Source organism: Daucus carota, chromosome 6, assembly GCF_001625215.2.
Source record: "Daucus carota subsp. sativus chromosome 6, DH1 v3.0, whole genome shotgun sequence".
Classification (NCBI taxonomy): Eukaryota; Viridiplantae; Streptophyta; class Magnoliopsida; order Apiales; family Apiaceae; genus Daucus; species Daucus carota.
Window position 1 is genome coordinate 19,006,368 of NC_030386.2, and position 26,131 is coordinate 19,032,498.

The following is a 26,131-nucleotide window of genomic DNA, read 5'->3' on the forward strand; positions in this document are numbered from 1 at the left end:
CAAGGGGATTTTTATTGTATACGATGTTAGTTATTAATCCATTACAATGGTACGGGTCCTGGATGATCCAAATATATATATAAGTAATAATTTTATATTTAGACAATAATTATAACAGGTGTGTCTTGGACACAAGTAATGCTATTAGACACTAAGGCCGTGTTCACTTGGATGGAATGGAATGAGGGGAGAATGGAATGAAAGATTATATAGAAATTTTATGGAAAAAGAAGAAAGTATGAGCTAATAGTGACTAAATATGAATGAGTTCAATTTTTTTGTGATAAAGATTGTAAAGAAATATGATGTAGAGAATGAGCATTCCTTCCAAAACATGTGGGATAGAATTCTAATTAAAATAGTAGGATTGGAATGATTTAAGAAATGAAAATTGTATACATTTTCTTTGATCAACACTATTTTTGAGTACAAAATTCATTCCATTCTCCCTCCATTCCATTCACTCCAAGTGAACACAAATACAATGATAATTAAATATGAGTGAGTTAAAACTTTTCATGAAGAAGATGATAGGGAAATATGAACAAATGGAATGAACATTCCTTCCAAAACATGTGGGTTAGATTTCTAGTTCAAATAGTTGGAATGGAATGATTGAATCAATGAAAATTATAGACAATTTCTTTAATGACCCCCAATTTATAGTACAAATTTCATTCCATTCTCCCTTCATTCTATTCCATCGAAACGAACACAGCTTAAGAATTAAGGCTTGTATAACAAGTATGATGCTAAGTTGAGATGGTTGTATATGTGTGTGTAAATATATGTGGTCTTATTCCAATACAAACTATTAAACATATACTTAAATGAGAACCGATGCTTTTAGAAGTACGGGAAGGTCTGTGAGTCCCAAGATGAACCCTGGGATGGGTCTTGGTATGGTCTAGGTGGGGCTAGTCACTAGTGGACGGGGGTGGGCCCTAGTGGAAAGAGGGTGTGATAAAGTATTGGTTCTTAAGTTTGTCTAGAGCCCTTCTGGGTCATATTCGAAGTTTTGGTGAGGCTTTAATAGACCCGGGGTGGATTGACATGGCGATCTGGGTGGCCCCCTCCCCCCACCCCATCTTGATGTGGCGAGGTGATTTGACGACTGTGTGGGTTCCATTGTTGATATGGCATTTGGATATAAATTATAAGTTTTGGAACATTAATGTGCCAACTAAAGAAGGGTGCATATTGTAAGTTTTAAAAAGTACAAGAAGATTTTTGATCAGTTTAAAACTGGTTTTAAGTTTTTAGGCTAATATTGGTTTATATTTGAGCATCTTGTGTGTATGTATCATCAATTTATTAAAATAATTTTCTAATAATTTATTTGTTAATAATAAATTTAAATATACATATATTTATATTTTAAGTATTTATTTTAATATTAAAAAGATGGGCAATTAACGTTTGAGTTATATTTTTTGACCAAATGATTGAAATAAGAAATTTGACTAGCAAAATTCATCAGGATACTTTAAATATTGTGTAAATTATGGTTGATTTTTTTTTTATGTTTAAAATAAATACGCAAATAACCAAACAATTTTCGGAGAACTAATATCCACCGTCATCGTAGAATCGATGCGAGTCTTACGGATTATCCAAAATACCGTATGAATCCTTTTAAAAAAAACCTCCGACAACGATACGAAAACGAATACAAAACTCAAAACATGACATACAACATCCTAAAATATGGACACGGCCTTGATAAAAAGGTACTCAACAAGGTTTCACAGATCTTGATTGTTTGAAAAACTGAAATACAAAAAAGATGATGAGAGAGCGAAGAGGGTTTAATCGATGAAGGGGTGAAGATTTAGAATATGGAGAATTGGTGGCGGGAACCCTAAATACGAGAGTGTCTCTCAAACAACGGAGACAAAGAGAAAACCCTAAATACACTCATTCTTAATTATTTGAAAGTTGATTTTTTTTTATCAATTAAATCACTTACGGACAAATCATAACTAAAACACACTCCCTCCGTTCCTTTTTATTAGTCGCTTTGACTTGGTGCACGTAATTTAAGATGTATAAAAAACATACTTCTACGTATTATTTTTCAAATTTTCTTTTTCTGAATAAAAGTTTAACATTTATATTTTTATTCAGAAAAAGAAAATTTGAAAAATAATGAATAGAAATACGTTTTTATTGCATCTCAAAATACGTGCAAAAAGTCAAAGCGACTAATAAAAAAGAACGGAAGGAGTATCATTTTTACCATAATTAATTCGTATGATATATTTGGATTTAATGAACGATGTATTTTCCTTTCAAAAAAAAATAAAAAATGAATGATGTATTTGATATTTAATTTTTCCCTTCAATATATTTTTGGATGAATACCATCAATGACTCCACCTAGGGGTGTGCATGGTGCGGTTTGGTGCGGTTCCGGACATTAACCGTTACCAAACCGATGAATGCGGTTCGGTTCGGTTAATCATCATTAATCGTAACCGGCTAACCGCACCAACTAAAACGGTTTTTCGGTTGCGGTTAACCATTTGTCGGTTGCGGTTTTTTTTCGGTTTTTCTACTACTATTTGCTACACTTGTGCATAATGATTTTTTTTAAAAAAATATAAAATTTTCATGAACATGTACAATATGTTCGGTTATTATTTACTATTGTTTCTATAATAGGAAACATTACATACTTTCATCTAAAAAACCTTAATACACAATAAAAACTAAAACATACATATTTTGACAAGAAATTAGATGATGTCAAGTCAATAAAATTACCCAAAATCAACTAATCATGAAATTCAAATAAAAAGTTTTCAAAAAGTACATAAATAAAAAAAGTAGAATAGGTTTCATAATAAAATTTGATCAGCAGATTAACAACATACATATTTCTGTTTTGTGGCAAATCACAATAGCCCTAGTTTTCGATCAAGCGCTCCTCCAAATATTTGGATGCCCGGTTATTTAAGTGACTCAGCAAGTATGCAAGTATGGAAGAAGAACCTCCATATAAAATTAGATGTGAAGTTTAAAAATGACTAAGGTGATTTATTACTATTATTAATATATATATATATATATATCGGTTCGGTTAATTGCGGTGCGGTTTTAACATAAAACCGAAAATAAAACCGCACCACTAATTTCGGTTTTTTATCTCGGTTATTTTCGGTTTTATTTGCGGTTTGGTTTTTCTGGGGATGATTTTTCGATTTTTTTAGGTTTTTTTTGCGGTTTCGGTTTTTCTTGCTCGCCCCGACTCCACCACTCAGCTCAAGGAATTAGGGTCTGTTTGGGATTGCTGTTAAAAATTGCTGTTGCTGTGAGTAAAAGTGCTGTTCAAAAAAGTGCTGTTTGTAAAAGCTGAGACTGTTTGGTAAACTTGATTTCAAATGTGCTGTTTGAGTAAAAGCTGAAGACAAACTGTTTGGTAAATTTTTTGTTAAAGTGTTGTTTAGATTTATAATTAGAATTAAAATAATCTTTTATTCATTATTTCATAGAGAAATATTAACAACAAATATAATTGTTTAAACTCTGATAAATATAATTGCAAACTCTAATAAATTGAGTAGTATAATTATATTCTAAGCCAAAATATATAATTTATAAGTTTTACATCATTAAACTATGAGCTATTTGATTGCGGATAATGTTCATCTCACTTGCCCTATCACTTTTCTGACTTTGCTCTAAAACTTGTGGTCGACGATCCGGAAAAATATCTCTTGGCACAAATTCTGGATGCATATCAACTTCATGAAAAATAGTATCTTTAATGGAGCTCAACCTGATGTAATTATGCAATGCCATGGATGCCACAACTATATCTCTTTGAGATCTAAATGAATATTGTGGCATGTATGCCAAAATCTTCCATCTTTTCTTCCAAACTCCAAATGTCCTTTCAATACAACTTCGAAGGGATGAATGCGCTTTATTAAATATTTCTTGGTAACCCTCCGGTGCTTGTCCACGACGAAAATCAGGAAGATGATATCTAACTCCTTTGTATGGACCAAGATATCCTAATGTTTGAGGGTATCCAGCATCTACCAAATAATATTTATCTACATATAAAAGTAAAATGATGATCAATCTAACAAACAATTTTATGTGTGTGCACACGTGTGTATTGATAAAACTTACTCTGTGGTGGAGATGGAAAATTCAAATGTGGTGTATTAACTGCTGCATTAAAAATCCGGGTATCATGAGCTGTGCCTTCCCATCCAGCTAAAACAAAGGTAAAGCGCATGTCAAAGCTACATACAGCCATCACATTTTGTGTTGGCAAATTTTTCCGTCCAATAAACCGCACTTGATCATTTACGGGTACACATGCATGCACATGAGTACCATCAATAGCACCGATACAATCCTACATAGACATAAAATATATATCTATTAGAATATAATTATATGTGTAGCATCATAATTATTATAAGAAAATGCTAAACAAGTTGTGGAAGAAATTTATACCTTAAAATGAGGCATATACCTCTGATCATTAAGTATATGGGATGAGATCTTCTTAAATTCTGGATCGTCAGGTTTTATCAGTTCTTTTGCAAATGAGCAAACTGATCGTAAAACTTCATGGAAAACTCTACTTATTGTTTCACCGGAATGTTGAAAACGTTCTTGTGCATGTCTATTTGATGCACCTTGGGCTAAAATAAACACAAAAATTCCGACTTTTTCGATAACTGACATCCTTCGAGATGGTTTTAGCTCATAAATATTTTCTAAGTCATGACAGAGCTGAAAAAATGTTTCTTTTTCCATTCTGAACATAATCTTGCACCTATTTGCATTCATAGATAATATTTCTTGCATCCATCTATGACCTGTCTGATAAGATGTCATACAAGGGACTTTATGAATAAATGTGCAATAATACTCTGTAATTGCAGCAGTTGTACACACTATCAAATCCCAGAACTCATCTGTATCATCAATCATCTCATCGGTGATGTGATCTTGAGTATCCATGTCATTCATATCTAACAATATAACCAGATAAGAAATTAGCAAACAACTAATATTCAACAATAAGCTAGAATAATTCATAAAAAAATCACACACCAAAATCAGATGTCAATGTCATGGAATAAAGCCGAACATAAAAAAGTAAAACTCCTAAACAAATATTTAAGTAAATAAAAGTATCTTGAGATAACTAGATTTAATTAGTACTTCGAATTCCTCATGTCTTGTTGTTCTTTTTGATATTTTAACCAGCCAACTTTAGCTTCTGTTGTCTCTAGATGTTTCCATAACTCCCTTTTTGCTTTCTGTTCAAACATAGTCACAGCAAAATAGTACAATTCAATGTTCTTAGGGACATCTGGAATGGCATGCAGATCATCCATAATTTCTTTTATAGTATAACCAACTTCTGAGATGCCACTTCTCTTTTCAACTGTTTCCACCAGTTTTGATATATCAGACCGTAATTTTGACGCGCCACTCATTCTCTGTTTCTTACCTTTATCTTTTGCATTTGTACTTGTACCCTGACCAGATTCAATATTTCTTTTGCGTGTCTTCCGTTTCTTACCAATGTTAGAATTATCATCTGAAATTATATCATCTTCTTGTAAGAATCTGTCCATGCTCTTTTGTAGTGGATCATCGGCAGAATCATTCAAACTAATAATATCATCCTCATTTTGATCCTTTTTCCCTAGTACATCTGCATCTGAAGAAGGTGCCCAAGCAAATTCTCCCGTGGCAACTGTATCTGCATCTGCATCTGAAGATTGCTAGGTGAAGGCTTTTAAAAATATTTGAAGCTGACATGACATAGATGATACTAATGTATGAATTTTAATTTGCAATGTCCTACATCTACTGCAGCATTCTTGACAGAATAAATAATACTAACAAGATACCGAAAAAGGCAAATATGGGAAAAACTCATGAAAGGAATCAACCAAATAGTAAGAGCATGTAAACAATATAGATTTTTCAGAGTCTAATAAAAGACAATAGCATAAAATAATTAGAAGGTGCCCATATGATAGAACGGCCAGAACATTCACCAAAACATGAATAAATATACATAGTTATTGAGAGGATACTAACCAAAGTGAAAGCTGCTCAGGCTCTGTTTCTTGCCCTCCCTCGAAAACAAGCTGAATTATAAAGGCAAGTCATTGATTTTTAGTATAATACGTATTATAATCATAAGTGTTTTATACGTCTGTGCTTTTGGTGTCATCATAGAAGACTATTAACTGATTATTTTGTATGATTTATGAGGTTTTTCAAGAAAAATATTTTATTAATATATATAGTTTGTATTAATATATTTATATAATTTTATTTATAAGTTATTTTCAACGCATACCATTTACTAAAATATTTTTATTTATAATACAATATTTTTTCAATATCATTTATTTCTATTCGATTTAGAAAATCTAATTTTTATATTTATTTAAAAATTATATATAAATACATATGATTTACCAAAATATGCTTTTTAACTTATTATTTATATAAAGATATAATTTTCTTCTTCGTTTAATGTATATTACTCAGCGAATTTAATTTTTACCACAATATTATAATTAGATTTTTTTACAACAAATTTAATGAAACAAAAAAATATAACTTTAAATAAACAACAACCAAATATATTTTAATAATTTATTTTGAGTTTTTCCTTTTAAATTTATTACCAAAAATTTCACCTACCAATAGTCCAAGTTATAATAAAAAAATGTTTTATAAATATAGTTTTGTTTTGTTGTTTTGTTTAAAGTGTTGCAGCTAGGGTATAGTTATATATAAAAAAATTGTATCCGTGGGGGTTCGATGCTCAGGACTGTAACAACTGCGCGCAACAGTAGCTTTTGTAAAAAGCAGGGGTACACCAGCTTTCTGTAAAAGCAGCTTTTGGACAAAAAGCACAGTTGCAAAAAGTTGTTTTAAATTTTACCAAACATGTTTATACCAGCTTTTTATCAAAAAGCTGCTGTTGTGGTTGGCAACCGCAACCCCAAACAGGCACTTACTCTCAACAACGAGAGATATGAACAAGAGGGTTTTTCATAACCTGAGGCCCGAACACCGATTTACATTCAGGTTTGGAGGGAGAGATCACTGAGAGATTATACAGAGAGAAAGAGATCAGAGAGACGTCAGAGAAAGAGAGCAGTGAGAAAGAAAGAGATCAGCGAGAGAAAGTGAGGAGAGAGAGAAAGAGAGACAATTAATCAACTGCGATCTACAATTTGAGGTCAGTTTTAATCACGAACCCTAGAAATTCACATTCCTACTATTTTCAAGTAATTGCTTCTCATACTATAATTTATATATTTGTTAGTGTTATCCTCGTGAATCATATTTGTGATATAAGCTGTTTGTTTGTGTATCAGAGCTGATATTATCTAGTATTCAGTCACTTTTTTGATTCGAATTTTTTCTAGTTGTTGATGACTCAGATTGTTTTAGATATGCCGGAAGTGGCAATTATGTGACGAAAGGGTGAGGGAGAATGGTTTTTAAACACTGAGACCTTAGCTGAAAAATGGCGGGATTAGATATAGTCTCGTGATTGTGAGATGTGAGAGTATTAATGGAACATCTTGATGTGTGAATATGTTGTAATAAGTTATTAATGTCGTAAGTTTTTGCGAGTGTTCTATAATTAGGATGTTCATATTAGTATTTGTCGTTTACTTGGTTACGGAGTAATTTAGGTTTATTATATATATGGATGAAATCCTTCAGTTAATATCACTCCAGATTATTATGATTCGTTGATTTGTGAAAGGTTTATGCCTTATTTGTTTTCTCTTTTATCTTTAAACCCCATTTTTTTCACTTTGCTCATCTAGTTTTTAGCTTTTTTACAAATCTCCTAGCCTTATGAAGTTGTTAAAGCACATCCCAGCATCATCGTATACTCTGGAAATGTTTGGCAATATTGTATATAGTACTCAATGTCCCCTATTTATGACTGCACTTCTAATAAACATATTCATTAAAGCTGAATTGAGAGAGTTTTCTACTGTAGCTGGTCATATGTGAAGGATTGTTTGGCATTTTGTCTTGTTGTTTCTAATTTGTTGCCGTTCTAATCAGCATGTGCACGCATAATAGTATTATCATCTATTGTTTCTTGCTATATCTACTCTTATGACTGCAGATTTGTTGCTTTTACTGTAGTGGCGAGATTCTTTTCATTCATGACATTACCAATGCAGTTGTCCCCCTTGACAGAAAGTCATGTCATCTTATATTTGCTCTTTAGTCAAGTTCTCTTGATTCTTGGTTGGCATTACTAAGAAAAACAGGTCCAGCTCATCCCCTCAATATTTCATTGTCAGCTCTGTGTCTCCACATGTTTCTTTTGCATTCCAGAAGGCGTTGAAGATGTTAAATGCTGGTGATCATATTGAAGAACTAATTGCTAAACGAGAAGTAACGGATGAAGACAGGCTTCTACGATGTATGGTATGTAATAACTAACAACTAATTGGGCTTGACCTCCTTTCAATACTTGACCAAATGTGTCTTCAGTTGGCCTATAAAAAACAGGATTTAAACCTTGTAATATCCAAGTGGAAAAGCTTAAAGTTGTTTCAGAATTGTAGAATACTGAAAAAGAATAGAGACATGACATCCAGATATGCACTTTAATTGCAACATAATTGAGAGTATTTGATGTTAGTAAGTATGATCCATAGTATATAATTGCTTATTTCACAAATGTGTCGATCTCTAGAACACATAGCAATCTGTTTGACCCACTTTTGGTATATCTGTTGTTTTCAAATTGCTCATGCATCCTTTCTTATTATCAAGGAATATAATTTGATAGTTTGTTCTCTGTCTTCTGTACACTTTGCGGTACAAGAAATTCTCATCATTTTAAAGCACTCCCCTCGGAGTGATCCTGCAGCTGAAATGCAACATGTAGGGCCACAGCATAGTGATTTTCTGAAACATTTTATGCAAAAGTTACCCATATATGCACTCACAAGCATACATGATGCGATATTTATTTTGGCAAAAATGTGATTCAGGACATTTAGTAACAGGGACAAGCGAGTGTTACGGTTAACGATTCAGTAGCAATAAATTTGCCAGTTGCAATAATTTTACAAGTGACCACTAGCAACTGGCAAGTAGGTAACAAAATTATCATCGAAATTTACTAAAAACGTAATTAATTTTTGATAGTGCAAAGGAAAAAACCAAAAAGGTAAATCATGAATTTGAACTAAAAAGATTTGTCTTTGCCACACATTCAAGAAAATGCAAAAGTTGGATGAAATCCCTTTTTAGGACTATGAGCAAATAGCGACTGTTAGACTCATAGAACAAGTAATTGGTTGAACTACCGAGATAAATTATCTCAGTTGACGAGATATACAGTTCACTAATTAGTGACTCCTAAAATCTAAACGGTTAAATTTCATATTGGTCAATGCGAATGATTAAATCTTTTGATAACTCAAATCTTTTGATTAAACATGCAACTCATTCTGACTAGCACTATATATTTCTAACCTAACAAAGATGCCATAGAATTGAAACTACCAATTAACAAAAGCCTCGGATGAATCTGGAGTAAACAAGTGTCAAGATAGTTTAGGTAGAGTCCCAATTTCATTTAATTAAAATCTATTGTGTTGTTGAAAATAATATCGTATATTGCATCCCTTGTATTTAATATCACATAGCTGCCAAAGCACTTGTATTTTTTTTCAAAATTTAAGGAACTATACATATAGATATATTCATCACAAGAACTCAAATCAAGAAGCTTATAATTCTATTCATATACACATACAGATTTATTAAAATAAATAATTATATATATATATATACTATGTTACCCGGACTCGGCTGAAAGTGTCCAAACTGGATACGTGTCCGAGTGTCGGACTCGGCAATATTTTGAAAATTTCACATGTTTTTGGCCTAAAATAAGTGTCGGAGTGTCCATACCATGTCCGAGTGTCGAGTGTCCGACACGGGTACTCGAGGCAAAATGAAGAGTCCGGGTAACGTAGTATATATATATATATATATATATATATGTATATGTATATGTATATCATACACACAAATCTAGAAAATAATTCAGAGCTCATAGAATCAAATGCCAAAACAAATTACACATAAAAGTTTATCTGATAACATTTATGATTACCCACAAAATTAAATCCGTCAGAAATCAATAAAGCAAAAGGTTTTTGTTTTATAATTCATAATCTTGTAATTCAACATGAACACGCATATGAGTTATAATTCTCTACAAAAATGTGAACATTGATTCAATTTTGTTGGAAAAGTAGGAGAAGTGGAGTGAGAGAGAGATGTAATTAAGTACCTGACATAATATATCTTTGACCCTTCGTTTGTATTTTCAAGTTTTACATTAATTTTTTCCTGGCAAGGTTTGTGCGGTTGATATATAATTATCGGAAAAGTAACTAGTCTGGTTGGAAAAGTATAAATAATTTTCTTTTTTCCTCCGGCACCAATTACCTTCCGGATATTTATATATCAACCGTGCAAACCCTAGCAGGAGAAAATTGATGTAGAACTTGAAGATACCAATGAAGGGGCAAAGATATATTCAGCCACGTGCTTCTTTACATCTCTATCTTACTTCAATTCTCTTCTTTTTTCAACAAAATTGAGGTAAATTTTACTATTTTGAAGTGAATTCTAACTAGTTTGTGTTAAATAACATGATTATGAATTATGCAACATGATTCTTTTGATTTATTTGAATTTTGATGTGATTAATTTTGTGGATGAACATAAATGTTTTCTGCTAAATTTTTATATTTAATTATATTGAATTTCAGTCTATTGAGCTCTGAATTATTTTCGTGATTTGTGTGATATAATTGTATATTTAAATACATCTGTATGTGTATATGAATACAACTGTATATACTTATAACTTCTTGATATGGGTTATTGTGATGAATATATATGGATCTATAGTTTATTGAATTTGAAAAACATATATGTACCCTGGCAGCTATTTGATAGTGAAAATTTTACTATGAAGCCACATTGTTATTTAACTAGCTTAAAAGCTCTTTGGTAGTGGAAGTATTTGATTTGCATATGATACATTTCTTTGATGCAGTCGTATTTGAAATTCAAACTGACTAATTTATCCCAAGTTCACATACTGTATGAACATGCAATAAATGAATTTTCCGCATCTCCTGATCTCTAGCTAGTTTATACAGTCCACCTGGACAACCTCAAAGATTTTTTTCCAGTAAAACTTAGTTTTCCTTATTTTCTAACTTAGTTTTCCTTATTTTCTTTCGGTGGTTTACAAATGAATGGTGCATGTCATGATGTAGGCAGCAAGAATAGCAAACAATATATCTATCACAGAGCTACACGGGGCTGTTCGTGTGTTGGAGAATTATGGGCGTGGTACTTTCATGTCCCAGAGTGTCTGGGAGAAGATTTATCTGCATGCGTCAGAAGAAGAGTTGTTTGTGGTAAGTTTTTGTTTGCTTTCTTAAAGTTATACAAGTTAATAGGCTTACTATTAATTGGCAAAGAGTCTGCAATAAAATAATAATAGCAACAATAAATTAGGTTGTATATGTAACTTTAAATAAATGCACAGTGATGTGAGATTCATTCGGGTTCGGCTGCATTTTTATTCCTGGAAGAATGTATATATGGGTGTATGTAGTGTCAGATATCTGATGGTTTGTATATATGTGTACGTATTAATAAAAAGAGAAAAGTGTCAAAATATGGGATACAAAGAGGGGCTATACAATTAGGTTTAAAACTGGGGCTTTTTTAGGTGGGCCAAGTCCGCAGGCTGAGTCGGTTGTGTCTCGAAGGCGTGTTGACTGCCTTTTGCATGTTGACACGTCATATGGGTCACAGCAGATACTTACTCAGCCGAGTTGGTGTAATCAGACAACACCAAAACTGAAGAATCCGTGCTTCGATAACCCAAATCTTTGATTAAACATGCAACTCATTCTGACTAGCACTATATCTTTTTACCTAACAAAGATGCCAAGGAATTGAAACTACCATTTAACAAAAGCCTTATCATAAATCTGGAGTTAACAAGTGTTAAGATCATTTAGGTAGTGTCACAATTTCATCTAATTAAAATCTATTATGTTGTTGAAATTAATATCTTATATTGCATCCCCAATATTTTTTAATGCAGGATAAGTACAAAAAGAAAAGAAAAATACTAATCTTACATAGCTGCCAAAGCACTTGTAAATTTATCAAAATTTAAAGAACTATACATATAGATATATTTATCACCAGAACCCAAACCAAGAAGCTATATATTATATTCATATACACATACAGATGTATTCAGACACACACACACACACACATCATACACTCAAATGAAGAAAATAAATCAAAGCTCAACGTACTCAAATGCCAAAACTTACACATAAAAGTTTAGCAGATAACATTTATGATTACCCACAAAATTAAATCTGTCAGAATTCAAATAAAGCAAAAGGTCTGTATTTTATTATTCATAATCATGTAATTCAACACGAAAACGTATATGAGTTACAATTCACTTCAATAATGTGTACTCTGATTCAATTTTTATGGAAAAATAGGAGAAATGAAGTTAGAGAGAGATGTAAACAAGTACCTGGCAGAGTATATCTTTGACCCTTCGTCTGTAGCTTCAAGTTTTACATTAATTTTTTCCTGGAAGAGTTTGTACCGTTGATATATAAATATCGGAAAAGCCACTGGTGTGGTTGAAAAGTATAAAAAAATTTCTTTTTTCCCCCAACAGCAGTTACCTTTCCGATATTTATATATCAACCGTGCAAACTCTGGTTTGGAAAATTAATGTAAAACTTGAAGATACAAATGAAGGGGCAAAGATATACTCTGTCTGGCACTTGTTTACATCTCTCTCACTTAATTTCTCCTAATTTTTCCAACAAAATTGAATCAAAGTTCACATTTTTGAAGTAAATTGTAACTCATATACGTGTTCATGTTCAATTACATGATTATGAATTATAAACCAAAATTTTTTGCTTTATTTGAATTCTGACGGATTTAATTTTGTGGGTAATCATAAATGTTATCTGCTTAACTTTTATGTGTAATTTTTTTGACATTTGAGTCTATGGAGCTCTGAATTATTTTCTTGATTTGTGTGTATTATATATATATGTGTGTGTGTGTGCGCATATATAATAATATCTTTGATTATATCTGTATGTGTATATGAATATAATTATATAGCTTCTTGCTTTGGGTACTTGTGATGAATATATCTATATGTATAGTTCCTTGAATTTTGATAAAGTTACAAGTGCTCTGGCTGCTATGTGTGCTATGTGATATCACAAAAACCCATATCAAGAAGCTATAAATAGATACAGTTGTATTCATATATACATACAAATGTATTCAAATATACATTTTAATCACACAAATCACGAAAATAATTCAGAGCTCAATAGACTCAAATTCAAAAAGAATTAGCAAAAAATATTTATGTTCAACCAGAAAATTAAACCCATCAAAATTCAAATAAAAGAATAAAAATTCTTTAGTGTAATTCATAATCATGTTATTTTCGTGATTTGTGTGATTAAAATGTGTATTTGAATACATTTGTATGTATATATGAATACAACTGTATATATTTATAGCTTCTTGTGACATCACATAGCACACATAGCAGCCAGAGCACTTGTAACTTTATCAAAATTCAAGGAACTATACATATAGATATATTCATCACAAGAACCCAAAGCAAGAAGCTATATAATTATATTCATATACACATACAGATATAATCAAAGATATTATTATATATGCGCGCGCGCGCACACACACACACATACTAGTATTTATGCCCGCGTTGTTTGGGCCCTTAAAGTTTGTAAATTTTCAATAAGAATAAAATATTATCTTATATTTATATTTGGATGGTAATTTTAATAAAGCTAAATAAATAATTTGTATATATATAATTTGCCTTTGTTCTTTTAGTATATAAAAAGTCATTTCTCTCAACTATGTCGAGTTGCGACCCCTCGTACTTTAATCGAATATTTTATGATCAAAATAATTTATATAGCTAAATAACACCTGATATTTCAGTCAAATAAGTTATATTTAAATAATTATTATCAATAATGATTTACATATATTTCGTAGTTTCAAAAGAATAATAATGTAATAAAAGTTCATTGAAAACGAATATCAAATTCAACAAAAAATTATTGTATAATGTGAATATTTAAAAAAGATTGGTTCTTAAATAAAATTCATTTATATTCGAGAATTATATAATATCTTTTTGTATATTAAAAGGTATTTATCGAGTACTCCTCGGCGTCGCCGAGGAGCGACATCTCACACTCTAGTCAAACTTTTTATAATCAAAAAATTATAAAGTATAATGTAATAATTTATATTTTAGTATATAAAAATATAATATCTTTTGGTATATAAAAAGTTTTTATATGAAGTACTCCTCGGCGACGCCTCGTACTTTAGTCAATTAATTTATATTTAAAAAACTTAAAATTAATAATATATATATATATATATATATATATATATATATATATATAGAGTTGGGCTCAATGGAGACCAAAAATTTTGGAGTCATTAGAGACTACAGGATCTACCGTTAAATAATATGGTAATTAATGGACATGATTAAATATTCTTTGTCCTGCATTTCTTGTCCTGCATTTCTAGTTTTGTAATATTAATAATTTACACTATTCTTGTCCTGCATTTCTAGTAATGTATTATTAATATTCTTGTCCTGCATTTCTTGTTTTTAATTTTAATTCAAAACTATGTTTGTAATTTACACTATTCTTGTCCTGCATTTCTAGTAAATTAATATTAATAATTTGTCTCGCATATTTGTAATATATCTAAGTGTTATTTTGTCTTGCAACAAATTCAATTCGTTGCAGGACAATGACAATGAGTTCAGTGCCAATCATAGCAGTGTCCAACCACATCTTTGTTTTGTATGCAATTATTATTTTTATTTGTTAGGATTTCGGTGATTGAACACCAATATTATGGAATTATTATTTTATGTTATGCAAGATTTAGAAGTACTGCTTGTTGTTCATCGATTTAGAAGTGCAGGACATGATAGGGAGAGAAAACAAACGTGCAGGACAAAATATATGCAGCCGTTGGATGTTTAATGATTGGATGGCCAGGATTAGGTCTCTACAGTCTCCAAATAATCCAGTCTCCATAGAACTTTCTTATATATATATATATATATATATATATATATATATATATATAGAACAAAGTTCCATGTAGTCCACATATTTACTGTAGTACCCTAGACCACGTATGTTCTGCAACTATAGAATGTCATAAAAACATTGCAAAATGTGTTATTTTGCAAATCATGTTCTATAAACATCATTATTTTGTTAAAAATTTTGACAATCCTAAACATTCTACAAGTTAAATAGTGAAAAACACATTATTCTGCAAAAAATGTTAAGTTTGGAGAACATATTTACATATTACAGAACATATGTGTTCTACTTGTCGAACATAAATGATTTTCAATATTTTTCATGAAATAGGATATTTATAGAATGTATTTCACAAAATAACAAGTTTCATACATTTTGCAATGTTTTTATGTCATTCTATAGTTGCAGAACATACGTGGTCTACGGTACTATATTAAATATGTGGACTACATGGAACTTAACTCACAAAAAATTATTGTATAATTTGACCATTTATAAAGTTTGATTCTTAAATAAAATTCATTTATATTTGACATTACATAATATCTTTTACTATATAAAAAATCATTTTTTATAAAGTACTCGTCGTCGTCACCAAGTTGTGATGCCTCACACTTTAATTGAATATTTCATAATCAAAATAATTTATATAGCTAATCGATGCCTCACATTTTAGTCAAATATTTATATTTCAAAAATTATAATCATTAATAATCTACATAAATTTTGTTAGGGCTGAGCATTCGGTCGGTTCGGTTCAAAACCGAACCGAACCGAAAAAACCAAAAACCGAATTATGTTTTTTTCCGAAACCGAACCGAACCGAATTATTATTTTAAACCGAACCAAACCAACCGAATTATTTCGGTTCGGTTCGGTTTCGGTTTAAAAAAACCGAAATTTTTAAACACAAAATTGTAATTGCAAATCTCAATCAACCAAACTTCTCTTGATTCATCCACCACTTAAGTAGAAAATTGAAGTCTGAATAAAGTTTACAATAAAACATAGCCATAGGACTACAGAACTACAGAAGCTCGCCTAATCGCCTTTGATAGTTAGACTAGAAAATGAGGGAACCTGGAGACTAGAGTTTGAGTTGTTGTGCTGATGAATTCAGATTTGTGTTACTGATGAATTAGTGCCCAGATTCATGTTGCTGGAGTCGCGGCGAAGATGCTAGATTCGTGTAGTCGTGTAAGTCATGTTAGGAGTTAGGACATTAGGATTAGATCTAGGGTTACATGTACATATATAATAAGTATTTATTTTATATTTAATGAAAACTTCGGTTAATTCGGTTTAAACCGAAACACTATATCAAAAACCGAACCAAGCCAAATTTTTTTTCGGTTCAAACCGAAAAACCGAATTAACCGAAATTTTCTGAAAAATGAAACTAAACCGAACCGAAATTATACGGTTTGGTTCGGTTTTTCGGTTTCGGTTCGGTTTTGCTCACCCCTAAATTTCGTAGTTCCCAAAAAACAGTATAATGTAATAAAATTCACTCGTAAAATAAAAATCGAATTCAACAAAAAATATAAAGAGTCACATCTACATGAAAATTTGCGGATGGAGGTCAATAATATATAGGCCCTTCGTCTCACTCATTTCTTTACACGTTAAAATTTTATGACTAAAAATTTAAACATTATACTTTTATCCAGAAAAAAAATTGAAATAATTTATAGAACTATGTTTAATCAGAAAGTCAGAAATCAAAGTGCTGGTTCAGCCCCTCAGCTACAGTATCACTAACACCGTATAATGGTAATACACTCGCAAACATACCAAGAAAAACAAATCCAATCGCTGCAAAAGGATCTACATGTTATGGTAGCCTAAAACACTTCTTTTGAACGATTGATACACAGTTGTGTAGGTATTTCTTCACCTTTTACTTTAATGTCCTTGATAAACCGGATAGGAATTTTGAAAAGCACCAGCCAGTGGCAAGTATATTAAATTATATTATTTGTTTGGTATATAAGTTTGATGAATATTTTAAATTATCTTAAATCCAGTATTATCTATATTTTTGTATAGATTATTATAATAAAATTAAATTAAATTTGTTTCAAAAAAATTATAATATAATAAAAGTCCATCATTTACATTTTAAAATTACGTAATATTTTCGGTTTATAAAATATGATATTTATAACGATATAAAAGTCCATCATTTGAAAGTTTCACTTTATAACGATATTTTTTTACCTGTAAACTCCCTCCTATCAGGTTCTTTACGTTATTTTTTGACACGTATTTTGAGGGTCTTATAAAGTATGATTTCATAATATTTTTTTAATTTTTTCTTTCATGCTTAAAAGTTTAACGTTTAAACTTTTAATCAAAAATAAAAAAAACTATAACTTATAAGAGTCTTAATATACGTGCAAATAGTAAATGTAAACAACGTGATTGCAGTCTCAATTGACCAATTAGCTTAAGAGTCCCTGACCATTGCCAAATGCACCACCAAATAATTAGAGCAAATACTATTATATATGCAAATAATTGGTAAGTATCCTATATGCAGGTTCTTTTCTTATTACGAAACTATATTTAAACTTCCTCTGCTTATATGTATTGACAGCCTTCAGCTGTCATTTGCCACTCTCAACTCTCAAGCTCTCTCTCGATCCAGGCTTCACTGTCCATAATCTCCTTACCCTCGTCCTCCAATGACTTCCTGTTTACAATCATGTCTTGTTTCCGCTTCCTAAGGTCTATTATTCTGTCATAGTTTATTTAAGAACTACTGCATCCAATGGAAACTATCTTGCAACTCAAATTTAGATCAGATTCATCTCTCACTGGCTGATCCTCACAATCTTCCACTATGCTATCTGTGCCGCCACAATCACTTGCCTAATAATGTACCTTTATTTCGTTCAAAGTATTCGAAACTTTTCTGCAGGCATTTTTTTCGTTGCTTGTGGACAACACAGAATCATGGAGTCCTACACCACTTGCCAATGATACTAAAATGCCAAAATTGAGTGAACCACTTAGTGTACCTAACAAAAGAAAATTAAAAAGATTTTAGTAAGTAGAACAACAGAAAAAAGGAGTTCAGCAAGTTCACACAACAATAGAGGAGCATGTAAAATAGTAACAGAGGCTATTATGTCCTTGATAAGCCGGCAAGCAACTTTAAAACTTTTAGGATGATGAATTCTATTGTTACGCTCCGCCCAAATCTCATGAAAAGCAGTAGCTAAGTAAAGATAAGTAATGTCTCCTCTCACTCTATCCAAATCCACCTTAAGGAATATACCAATGCTAAACTACTACCAGATAGCATTAAACAAACACAGGCTTGCAACAAGAATAGTTATAGTTACTCATTATTTTGTTCATTACATTACGAAAAAGCCTACATTATAATCATTGTTTTATACCTTCATCTTCTTATCATTTTACATTAGTTCATTCCTTGACATTATTTCTGCTTAGTTGTTGGAGATCTCAAAGGCGAAACTCCTTCCCTAATCTTGGATAACTTGATCTGCCAAGTAAGGACATGTCGGGTCAGGAACATGGTCCCTAAACATTACAACACACATAATTTAGACACATTATTCTTATAAAGTGGAGTCCTGCACCACTTTCTGTTGATACTGAAATGCAAAAATTAGGTGAGCTACTTATTGTACCTGCTTATAGGCTACCAATGCTTTTCTAGCAACAGGGGATGAATGAAGATGAATGAAGGCTTCTTACTTTTGTAGAATCCTAGACATCACAAGATAATTGATTTTTGTCGCACTTGGATGGTACGGAGACTGAAATCATTAAGCTGTGCATTCCCCTTGCCATGCATGGATTGCTGGGCAGTTTCCTAATCTTGTTCCAATACTATCATCACTTGTTGCACAACCTGTGAAGGAACGAAACAAACCAAAATGAGACCAAAAAATACCAATTATTCATTCAACCTTTCGAAAACAGGACCTAAGCAACCTCTCCATCAAAATGAAACCAAAACAGGACTCTCCATTTGATTCTTAATCCAACTCATCCGAAATTTATTTTCAATTAAACAAATTAGTCCTTTTTTCTTGTTTATTTTTCGCAGAAAAAGATGCCTGCCTGCGAGGGAAAAGAATCTTACTGAGATATTTAAAGCTCCACGGCCAATGTTGCTAGATTTAGGTTGGGTGCACCAATGTTGCTGGTCAAAATTTTATCTGCAACACGAATTGCATTCTTAATATTGAAGCAAGCTCTTTGATAAACTGTATCAGTTTCGAAGTCATGTGACTTTTTTTTACCATAGAAAGCAGAGCAAAAGCCTAAAGTATGATAATCAGGTGCTTTGCATTGATCCATATATATACTTGTGTCTGTTCCGAAACCAATCACAGTCTCAGTCCTGAAGGCAGACCAAAGCAATGCAGACCTGAAGGAAAGTAGCAATAAACCTGCATTGAAACCCATCTTTCCAGACCTCCTACATTTTATCATTCCATATTAGTTCATTCATTAACCTCACAAACCATCCATCCAAAATTATTAGATCAAAAAATTTAAAAGTAAATTTTTAATTAGGTACAGAGAAATTAACAGAGTATATATATTTATAAAAACTCATCGATTTATTTTAATGAATAAAAACATGTTAAGGAAAGCCTAAAGAAGTATATAATTGCCCTTTAGTTCTCAGACTCAACTCCATTTTAATAAACTAATTAACACAGTTGATCAATGCTCAGTAACAACCACCTAGGTGCACACAAACTGAAAACAAACAGAAAACTATAACGGCAGATCATGATTCATTTACACAAAGCATCAACACATTTCACTTTTTCAATATCATTCATGCCATAAGAACACTCATCTCCTATAATCATAGAAATCTTATCAGCGATTAGCATAGAGTCAAACATAAAAATAAAACATACTAATGATAAATAAAGAACAAAATTCAATCAGAACTTGTAGGAATTTAATCAAACACCTGGTAACACAACAGTTAACAATCATCCAACCGGAGATATTCAATATTACATAAGCAAGCAACTTTGATTCAATATTACACATAAACATTATAATATAAATTTGAAATACAAAAGCAAGCAACTGTTATGTACACGGGCTGGTTGTAGAAGGGGAAGTTCCCGGCGTCTGATTCTTCGAACATGTTATAACATCCTTGTTCATCCTCACGCCTCTTTTTTGTCTTTTTAAGAGACTTATAACTTGAAAAGGGACATCGTATAGTGTGTGCGAAAACATATAACAAATATGGTAGAGAAGTAGCGGAACCTTGTATCATATCCTCAGAAGTGAATAAACCCACGAACGATCATCATCATCCTGCCAGTAAACCAAGCGAAATGCTGTCAAAAACAGACCAAGAAATAATAAGTAAGAAGGCAACATATACACGACTATAACCTGGTTCATGGCTTGCGCAGAGCTGCAGAAGAAACTCCCTCTTAGCAAGAAAGGCTTGTGGCGTGGTAGAGTTCAGCAGTGGAGGAGGCTGGGTTTTCAAATTTGAAAATAGTAAAATATCTTTAAGAAAGATGAAAACAATCTAAACTTGTTACATAAGCTTCGGGTAAGTACGCTTTAGTGAATAAAATAAACAAAAGACAGCAGGAAGATAGCAGGTGGTGGAAATGAGGTTACGTGGGTGCAGCTTAACAGAGCGGTGGCAGTTTTGTAATAAGGTGGAAGTTTGAGGTGAAAGAATTAGGCAGTGTGGTAACTGTACAAATCACGCATCAGAAACTATAATATAAAGAGATAAAGAGATATATATCATACACACAAATCAAGAAAATAATTCAGAGCTCCATAGACTCAAATGTCAAAAAAATTACACATAAAAGTAGGGGTGAGCAAGAATTCTCCAAACCGACCGAAACCGGCTGATCCAAACCGTCCAAACTGATTTTTACGGTTTATTAACGGTTTGGTTTGGTTACGGTTTAAAATTTAAAAAATCGAATTTTTTCGGTTTGGTTTCGGTTTTTACCTCCAAACCGACCGATATAACCAAACCGAACCGAATATATATACTGAAATAATAATATACATGTGTGAATAATAAATTGATAATAAAATTATATTCTACAAAATATGTGAAAAATAAAACATATAAAACTATTATCATATTTTTTTAAAGAATATTGATATACTAATTTGTATGTATTATCTTTTTGTTTTTTTAAATAAAAGTGTAAGAATTACATTTTTATCATCTTTCTCCCTCTCCTTATATTTTACAAGCTCTTATAATTTAATATCTTTTTTAAAATATAATTAAAATCTAATATACAAATTCATAATATATTTCAAACTTTCAATTCTTGTTTTGCAATTTCAACTTTAATTTTGTTGTTGAATTTGTTATATTGATAAAAAACGGTTTTAACCGAAACCAATCCGAACCAAACCGTTTTAAACGGATCGGTTTGGTTCGGTTTTTTTACTTAACAGTTTGATTTTGGATTGAAGTTTTGGAAAACCGATAATTATGGTTTGGTTCGGTTTGGACCCTCAAAACCGTCCAAACCGACCGATGCTCACCCCTACATAAAATTGTAGCAGATAACATTTATGATTACCCACAAAATTAAATCTGTCAGAATTCAAATAAAGCAAAAAGTTTTTGGTTTATAATTCATAATCATGTAATTGAACATGAACACGTATATGAGTTACAATTTACTTCAAAAATGTGAACTTTGATTCAATTTTGTTGGAAAAATTAGGAGAAATTAAGTGAGAGAGATGTAAACAAGTGCCAGACAGAGTATATCTTTGCCCCTGTATTTGTATCTTCAAGGTTTACATTAACTTTTTCCTGACAGAGTTTGTACGGTTGATATATAAATATCGGGAAAGCAACTGGTCTGGTTGGATAATTATAAATAATTTTATTTTATCCTCCAACACCGGTTACCTTTCATTTATATAATAACTGTGCAAACTCTGTCGGGAAAAAAATAATGTAAACCTTGAAGACACAAATAAAGGGGCAAAGATATACTCTACCAAATGCTTTTTTACATCTCTATCTCACTTCAATTATCTTCTTTTTTCAACAAAATTTAGGTAAAGTTTACTATTTTGAAGTGAATTCTAACTAGTATGTGTTAATAACATGACTATGAATTATGAAACATAACTTTTTTGTTTTATTTGAATTTTGATGGGTTTAATTTTGTGGGTGAACATAAATGTTTTCTGCTAAACTTTTATATTTAATTTTATTAAATTTGAGTCTATTAAGCTCTGAATTATTTTCATGATTTGTGTGATATAATTGTATATTTTAATACATCTGTATGCATATATAAATACAACTGTATATATTTATAGCTTCTTGATTTGGGTTCTTGTGATGAATATATCTCTATGTATAGTGTCTTGAATTTAAAAAACTTGTATGTACTTTGGCAGCTTTTTGATAGTGAAAATTTAACAATGAAGCTACATTGTTAATTAATTTGTACCAAACAAGTAGCCATAATAGCAAAGATATTATGTAGGTAGCCTTGTAGCAAATCGTGGACTCCAGAAATCAACTATATCTTTGGCGCTTATCATCGTGTTGAGTTCTTGATATTTCATCAAGGCAAGGGGATAAACTTGGTTCTTTTACTAAATTCTTCGATGGTGCCAATTATTTTCTTCATATGGGATTTAAATTTAATTCAATTACCTGTTCTTTTTAGTGAAATAGTAAGTTAATAATATTGTCGAACCCTGCAAAGTGTAATATGCTTGCCTTCATGTGTAGCTATGCCTTTAAATAATGCTGCAGAAAGACCAGATCTGATAAATGTTGCATTTCCTGGACCCATATACTTGTTACCTGTCGCTTTTTTGGATATGTTTTGCCAGTGGTATTTTTCTGTATTTGTGATATTTCTGCTTCCCTATATGTGGAAGATTTTCTCAGGTTTATAATAGTGAAGAATTTTGTTGTGGATCAGGTTGAGGATTGAAACACTTTATAATTGTAGCTCTGTTATATTTTTTGTATGACTTATGTGTAGTCTGTCAACTCATGTGCATTGTGGACATTGGACAGAACTGGCAACATGATGCTCGTCCAGTAACACTAAAGTTATTGAGCCTATAATTGATTTAAATTTTTTTCCATTTAAGTTGAGGTGCTTGACCTGACTATGCTGTCTCTAACCAGGATACTTTTTGGTGGCAGTTGTCTCCTTTTCGTCCTTACATTCTAGAACTGGATTACCCCCCAGAAAATCCCCCTGCAGCAGTGATTACCGATTTTATAATCAGCATGTAATTTCTAGGCAGATAGTATCCCTGAGAGGTGTCAAATGCTGCTTTCGTACATGTATTGCAGGTTTGATTGGTTCATGTAACGGACTGCTGTTTTTTATGCTCTTTTTCACCAAGGGAACCTACATATTGCATTTGCAATCCTGTCACTGATGAATGTGTGACTCTCTCACACCCACATTCCTTCATTTAAGACTATTACCTCGACCATTCAGGATTTGGTTTCTGCCCAAAGACTGAGCAGTACAAGGTCAACCGGTTTATGAGGTCGGCACCGACTTTGACAACAGTAGCTCACTGGGCACAGAATCACGGAGAAACATTGGGGAAGCCCCAGACCTTAAATTATAAATTTCAAGGATCCTTTGATTGTTTCCTGGATGGAAAAACTTCACTTTATCACTGCTACTCATAATATGACGATATATACATTTGATCTGGAGACTGAGAAGTTTAAACCTCTCCCGGTGCTTGCTCACTTTAGTTCAGAATATTTCAATAAGATCTCTTGGATGCTGTTGAAGTTATAAACAGCTGCCTCTGTCTATGCTATATTTCCACTAATGCATACTTTGAGGTTTTCACAATGCAATCAAGAAGTTTGCAATTGACATCAAGTTTTATAGTGGGTTGCGAGCGATAGACTTTCAGAGACCAATCAATTTTTCAAATAATGGGTAACTTCTGTTCTTATCTAAGTTCAATAGTCTTGTGTCATATAGTCCTCAAAAAGGGACTTTTAGAGATATCAAGAGTTTGGGTGATGGGCGGGCTAACACTATTGCTGATGTGCCTAGCTTTGTGTCTTTTAGGTCTCATGTAATTTTATTTTTTTGCCACATGGTCTCATGTATTTATGACTAGTATAACATATGAAAAGATCAAGCTGGAAAGCCCAATGCAAGTGCAGCATCTGTCTTAGATGCCCCGTTTTCTGTACATGTAAACTGCTGGACTTGGGATCGTTGTCAATGCTGATAAAATGCATGCTGAAAAGAGAATGCTGCGTAAATTGAAGTGGCTTTCACCTGCTATGTATTGCAGATGTAATCTCTGTGTTCCGCATTAATGGCCGGAAGTTGCTTGCGCTCTCCTGTTTTAGGCTCTCCGGTCAGGCATTGGAGCCGATGTACTTAAATCTATAGTTTCCAGCCTTTTGGCATAGTACTACAAGGTCAGTTGACATATATCTATATTAAAGTTTATCTAGACAGGACAACAAAGACATGCTAGGCATGTCTATAGGAGATTTCCATGTGCATAATGTTTACACTGTGATGTTGTCTTCCTGAAAGGTCCTGAACAGTTTTTAGCAGTAAGAAGCTGTTGAACTTGGTTTTTGTGGGAACATGCTGGAGGTTATTTTTTTGTCAAGACTTTTTCTTCAGTTGTCACCCCCCCCCCCCCCACACACACACACACACAGTGCGCAAAACTATACTCACAAGAATAATATCTGTAGTAAAAGAATTCTCCTGTAATTTCGTAGAACAAATGGATTCTGTTATAGCTTGATCTTGTATTATGCTATTTGGTATTCAATTTTCTTTAAAGCGAAAGGGAATAAAAATAGACTACTCGTAAAAAACGTGCTTGGGAGTAGGACAATATGTTTAAGGAAGCAGCGGACGGTGTCGGGGCGGGTTTGGGGTTGAGGGAAAATAATTGTCCTTGGAATTAATAAATCAAAAGTTTAAGAACTTTTTTTTTTTGAAACAAAAAGGTTAAGAATTTAAGATAGAACCGTAAACGAAGGTGATTTTTATACGTAGTACAAATTACTTATCATTTTATAATCATTTGATCAAATTTTTAAAAAAAAATTGTACCCTTATTCATATTTAAAAAATCTTTGTACTTATCTGACATACGTGTAATGTGTAATGTGATACTCTATGTGTCCTCCTCATTTTTTTACGTTATTTTTTGGCATGTTTTTCAACACTTATTTAAAGTACAGTTCCATAATATATTTTTAAATTTTTTTTGTTCTGAATAAAAATTTGATATATAAACTTTTATTTAAGAAAAGAAAATTTTGAAAAAAGATTATACAACTATACTTTATGAGAGCCCAAAATGCAGAGCAAGCAGGACGTAGCGATGGAGGGAGTACGTATGAATCCAAAGGAATAAGTGTGGTAGAAAACAAAATAATACTCTCTATCAGAGCAATTGGGTTGTCTGAGATGTATGCATTGTGTGTCTTCATCCCTTGAGGTGAAAATATTTTGTGGGCCTCAGATTCTTTAAGCTTGTGAGTTGTGATCAATTTTGGGTCACAAATTCCATATAATAATGCTACTGTGGCCCCTTAAGGCTCCATAATCGTAGTTAGACCTCTCATCTCCCAACTAAATCACAAGAATTTCATAGAATTTCAAAGAGATAAAAAAATTTATCCTCAAGTATCGGAAATTACAAGGGATATATATTATACATGCTTTTTTAAGGGCTAGTTTACTAACTAGACATAGCTTTATTTTCAAGATTGGTTCTTTCAGTAAACAAACGAGCTCACTTAACCAAGTTGACCTCGTCGTGACGAACAGTTGTGTTCATTTGAACCCTGGAATTAAACACTA

General features: G+C 32.0%; 1 protein-coding gene and 1 long non-coding RNA gene across 9 annotated transcripts; one reads left to right on the forward strand and one right to left on the reverse strand.

Moving 5' to 3' along the window:
* Nucleotides 1-6,956: 6,956 nt before the first annotated feature.
* LOC108228162 (uncharacterized) lies at nt 6,957-24,920 on the forward strand. 6 transcript variants are annotated; one of them, XM_017403667.2, is made up of 4 exons: nt 6,957-7,240; nt 8,153-8,460; nt 11,346-11,489; nt 23,440-24,920. In XM_017403667.2, the coding sequence occupies exons 2-4, from the start codon at nt 8,380-8,382 to the stop codon at nt 23,548-23,550; spliced, it is 336 nt and encodes a 111-aa protein (XP_017259156.1). In that variant the 5' UTR covers nt 6,957-7,240; nt 8,153-8,379; the 3' UTR covers nt 23,551-24,920. The 6 variants fall into 6 exon arrangements, 4 of the variants coding, with proteins under 4 accessions (XP_017259156.1, XP_017259157.1, XP_017259158.1 ...); XM_017403668.2 differs by having other exon boundaries at nt 8,173-8,460; XM_017403669.2 differs by having other exon boundaries at nt 6,959-7,240; nt 8,334-8,460.
* On the reverse strand, nt 18,162-19,854 carry LOC135147103 (uncharacterized). Of its 3 annotated transcripts, XR_010284592.1 has the most exons (5): nt 19,547-19,854; nt 19,387-19,462; nt 18,929-19,152; nt 18,674-18,780; nt 18,196-18,289 (listed from the first exon to the last, which is right to left on the reverse strand). It is a non-coding gene; the product is annotated as an uncharacterized LOC135147103 (long non-coding RNA). The 3 variants fall into 3 exon arrangements; XR_010284591.1 differs by having other exon boundaries at nt 19,387-19,854; XR_010284593.1 differs by lacking the exon at nt 18,674-18,780 and having other exon boundaries at nt 18,162-18,289; nt 19,387-19,854.
* Nucleotides 24,921-26,131: the final 1,211 nt, after the last annotated feature.